At 35.6% G+C, this 4,629-nt stretch overlaps 2 protein-coding genes across 2 annotated transcripts in view; both read right to left on the minus strand.

Annotated features, from left to right (window-relative positions):
- Positions 1 to 456, minus strand: part of LOC18008358 — a 679-nt gene extending 223 nt beyond the window's left edge. Inside the window, exon 1 of the mRNA XM_006391114.2 lies at positions 12 to 456. Coding sequence (XP_006391176.2) covers positions 12 to 443 — 432 coding nt within the window. The 5' untranslated portion in view covers positions 444 to 456. The remainder of the gene's footprint in view (positions 1 to 11) is intronic.
- Positions 457 to 1,033: 577 nt separating this feature from the next.
- LOC18008442 (WAT1-related protein At1g68170) lies at positions 1,034 to 4,211 on the minus strand. The gene is made up of 7 exons (XM_006391115.2): positions 3,950 to 4,211; positions 3,766 to 3,828; positions 2,755 to 2,871; positions 2,406 to 2,655; positions 2,025 to 2,183; positions 1,507 to 1,658; positions 1,034 to 1,414 (listed from the first exon to the last, which is right to left on the minus strand). The coding sequence occupies exons 1-7, from the start codon at positions 4,144 to 4,146 to the stop codon at positions 1,246 to 1,248; spliced, it is 1,107 nt and encodes a 368-aa protein (XP_006391177.2). The 5' UTR covers positions 4,147 to 4,211; the 3' UTR covers positions 1,034 to 1,245.
- Between the last annotated feature and the right edge of the window lie 418 nt (positions 4,212 to 4,629).

Consider the following 4,629-nt stretch of genomic DNA (forward strand, 5'->3'; position numbering starts at 1 on the left):
TTCCTCTCCACTTCAAATTCTTCCTTGCATATCGCACAAACCTTCTCTTTCACCAAATCTTCTTCCCCGATGGTCACATTCTTTACAGCCTCGATGGCAGCTAAAGAGGCCGGTGGTGGACCGACACGTTCGTTAGGCATGACATCAACGAATTGATCATCATCGGTATTAACTAGATCATGGTTGAACCGGCTTCTAGGTGAGTTGATAAGATGGAGAGTGATCCAATCGGTATCGGTATCCCAATAAGGTCGGTTTAGCCTCATAATGTCAAGCTCATCGTGAAGATTGATCTCTCTTGAACAGAAAGGACATAAAGGACCATATAGACCATAGTTTCGGAGCCTAATGGTACGGCTACAATGACGGCAGTAGAAGTAATGGAACGTTCTTGTTCTTCTTGTTCCGTTCACAATAACTCTTGGTCGATACTCAGATGTCATGTGTTAACGTGGATTTTTGGATCCTTTTCCTTTTCTTTTTTGTTGTTGGTACGTAGGGTTTGAAAATATGCATTTATACCTGAATACGTGTACATGTTTTCAAGACGAGGCAAGACGAAGCCTATACGAATGAGTTATTCTTTTCTGTGTCTAGGACCGTGTCGTATGGCCTTTGCTAAACTCACGAATCTTTTGGTAATTTGTCTTGTACGAATCAAAGATTCAAGAGGATGCTTGGGGAATCAATTATGACAAAGGGTTTAGGTTTAGGAAAGAGGGTTGTTATTCTACCGGCCCATTATCGGCCTTTTACGGTTTTGCCCAAATCTCCCAATATAGGCTGTAAGTGATATCGTCTACTTAAAAAAATTTGAAAAACAAAAAGGTCAAAATTTTGAATATGTATATATGAAAATGATATTCCTGAAAAAAAAAGTTATAACGAATTGTTTAATTGAGACGGTCCTGTGAAGTGGGCAGTATGATAAAGCTTAGTCTCAGAGCTGAATAAATTAAAAGTAAAAACAATCAAGATTTTACAGTTTTGTATTGTTCTTAAATCGATAATCCGACATCTGAAATTTTGGATTTTTTTATGTGGTAGTCACGAACACGAAGGCACATCATAACCTACATACAAGGCTAAAGAAATCGTCGTCCTAGCTACTATAGATAAATAATCCATATAATACTCCATAAATCGTTTATTTTAGCTTACATAAATAATTAGTTAATATATAGATAATTAGTTAATAGCTAGAAGATATATAAAAAGTAATTAATGGTTGATTTGAATATGGATTCAAGGGACACTTGCACTACTTAAAGTGGGGAGATTGTTGAGTGTGATGTCTTTGCTAGTCTTATTTGGTTCAATAAAATCCGAGGTCGTAGTGATAATCTTCATTTCCTTGTTTTTACCCCATAGCACAAGGTATAATCCTCCCACGATAACCACTGTACCAATTATGCTGTAACGTCGGCAAGTAAAAATAAAACCATTATATACATATATACATCGCCAAATCCATCTCCACAGAAAACAATACAATGTTTTTTGTACCTCCCAATATGAAGTGTTTCATCTAGAACAAATGATCCGACAAGGGCTACGATCACAAGTCCTACAGGGCTAAATACCGATACAAATAACGGCCCTCTAGACTCGACGCACCATGCGTTGACAGCTACCACCATCCCGGAAATCACAATTGCCTGCGAATTATACCACATAAAATGTATACTCTTTCTCAACAACAAAAAAAAAAAAAAACACATATAAAATGTCTATACATTTTCAAGGCCAACCTAAATGAATCTTCTCTCTTGGACTTGTATGAATGTGTTATGTACACCAAAAATACCAGTTGTCTTTTAAGAAAATTATTTTTTCATCAGTGAAATAAAAATATTTACACATGGCTTTCAAATAGTTAAAGAAAACAATGATAATGTATATTCTACTACCACTTTTTCTGACAATTTTTTGACGATTTATGGACGAAAAAACATTTATAGAAACAAACTGATGAAAAAGGTTATCTTTCTGTATTGCGTCAAAAATATATATATTCTCTTTACCGCATAAGCAATGGTTAAGAGCCTGATATTCCATCCTAGCTTCCATTCCTTCAAATCGATGTTCCAGCAAAGAGCTACTAGCACAGCCACTATACTTCCCATCATGTTCATTAGCGTTGCGTTCCAATAAGGCCCTCCAAATCGTTTGCTTACTTTAACCTGCATTAAACTAAAAACCATGAGCATAAAGTGAAACCATTTGATTATACTACTTTCACATTGTCTAGTGACTCTAGTCCTATATATCACAAAGTAAACATTGCATGAAGCCATGGAGGTTGCGGAATAGTTTAGAAATCACATGCCTTATTATATAGACACACACACACACACTAACACACATACATGACAATATGGAGAAGATAAATGAAAAGGACTTGCCTGCAATAATAGCCAAAGTGAATAGGACAAGTTACCACCAAAAATAAGAAGAGCCCCAAGGATAGAGATGTGATGATTGGTAGCATCACGTGAGGAGTCCCGTGGTTGTTTCACTAGGTCAACGTGAGTTGACCATAGATGGATATCTTTTCCTCTGTAGAATATGAAGACAAGAGCTCCACCAACGCCAAACAGAGTTCCAAAAACCTTAGCCTTCCCTTCGCTCGATCCAAACCGTACACTCTCCATCCTATAGGACCCGATAGAATTTAAACGGATTTTTTTTTTTTTGTAAGGTGATAAGCCTAAAGAAATGGATAAAAAATGGTGGTTTATTGATTAGACTTGCCTAAGAAATGCAGCCAATATGAAAGTGATCAAGGGGCTGAGAACGGCAGCAGCCGAGGTGAATGTTGCTGATGTCAGAGCCAGACCCGTAATGGTCAGAATACTTGGTATAACCGCACTGTTCCATTATCACCAAATTATTGTAAACTTGTAAATTATAAACTTGTATTTTTGACTTCGTAGATAGTGAAATTGGTATATAAATTTAACCTATAAGATGAGTCTTCTACCCGTTGCCCAAAAAAAAAAAAAGACGAGTCTTCTACGACGAGACATTTGACCATACGCTCCTGATTAAATTTATTGTTTGATTTTTTTTTTAAGTAGTAGTTTCAGCCTAAACTTAGCCTAAACCATTGGTTGATAATATTGATTAATATGGTTGAAACTACTATGTACCATGCACCCTAATTCACCTTTAGTTTATCATATTTGATTACGTTAAAACGTTATCGTCTACAGACTCCTAAAGTTTTCTACGTCTTGGTTAAATTTTAAATGTACAATAACTGGTTGATAATATTGACAATATATGGTTATATATATATATATATATATATATATATATATATATATATGTGTGTGTGTAGAGTCTAGGCGATTACTTGGAAAATTAGTGTACTCTAAAATCTTGATTGTTGTAGAGCCTAGGCGATTACTTGAAAAATTAGTGTACTCTAAAATCTTGATTGTTGTAGAGCCTAGGCGATTACTTATAAAATTAGTGTACTCACCTAGCTAGCTAGTGGCTTTTATTTTTGGAAAGTGGTTTGCGTCTATAGAGAGAATTGAACATATATAGGATTATGCTACAGAGAACTGATCATAGGATTATGCGAGTTGTCTAACATTCACACAATATGGGTTTGATCAATTTATCAGTTTGAAGAATAATGTTTTAGTTTGAACATATATAACTTTGGCCGGCTGGTAAGAATAGAAGTTGCAGTTTTGAACATATGTAGAGCTTGAAAATCATTTTTTTTTTTTCGTGTGACATTTTTTTACGTACCCGAGTAACCCCGAGAGAAATGCTAGTAAGAATAGACTCCATGTGAACTCTGGCCTCTTCTTCCTAATCGATCGATCACATGGATTTAAAAACAAGAAAATTAACCAAAGTGGAAAAAAAAAGCAACTAGTATCAATATCAAAACATACAAACACAACCACATATATGAGAAAAGCAAAGCAACCTTTGAAAGATGAAGGAAAGGGGAAGCATGAAAAGTGTAGCGAAGAAGAGACGATAGGCCACGAGAACTCTTGGTTCCATACCATCTTCCACTACAAGCTTGAACAATATGTTCAACCCTGCGGTTGCTATCTGAACCACCACCATTGCCGTTATACCCTTCATTTCTCTCCACATTTCACATACACGCCCTACCATTTTTTGTTTCTTCTACTTTTCTACCCAAACTTTTTTACAGTTGAGAGAGAGAGAGAGAGAAGCTAGCTAAGTGAGTTACGCATTTCTGACTCTCAGCCCATGAGCTTTATTTATCACACCCATATATCTCTTTTCTTTCTTTCTTTTTCTTCCCCCAAGCTTTTTCGTCGCTGTGGTCCACTAAATTTTAGTACCATAAATGAGTTGTATGATATAGTAGATGCCAAATTCAGGTAAAATATGTTTCCGGAATATTATTTAAGATTTTATCATATCCCACTTAGAATAGAGTCTACTGTGCTTCTAAAGTATTAATTGTACTCTATAAAAAACACTTAAACCAAATATTCGAAACACTACAGAAATTTTTTTCCTCTGATCAAAAACGGACAGTGAATCTTAGCGAATAATAAAGATTTGGAAATCGAATGCGCAAACATTTAGGACTATGATGAGTCTATGGACTTGAGATGTGAGAGGTAT

The sequence above is a fragment of the Eutrema salsugineum genome, unplaced genomic scaffold (genome assembly GCF_000478725.1).
Source record: "Eutrema salsugineum unplaced genomic scaffold, Eutsalg1_0 scaffold_9, whole genome shotgun sequence".
NCBI classification, from domain to species: Eukaryota; Viridiplantae; Streptophyta; class Magnoliopsida; order Brassicales; family Brassicaceae; genus Eutrema; species Eutrema salsugineum.

Excerpts from the sequence above, each read along its gene's own strand:
- LOC18008442 (XM_006391115.2), bottom strand. The coding sequence starts at position 4,146 with ATGGTAGGGCGTGTATGTGAAATGTGGAGAGAAATGAAGGGTATAACG. Across the intron at positions 2,872-3,765 it reads TTTCTCTCGGGGTTACTCGG|TGCGGTTATACCAAGTATTC; the intron begins GTACGTAAAAAA and ends ATAATGGAACAG. Across the intron at positions 2,184-2,405 it reads CACTTTGGCTATTATTGCAG|GTTAAAGTAAGCAAACGATT; the intron begins GCAAGTCCTTTT and ends AGTTTAATGCAG.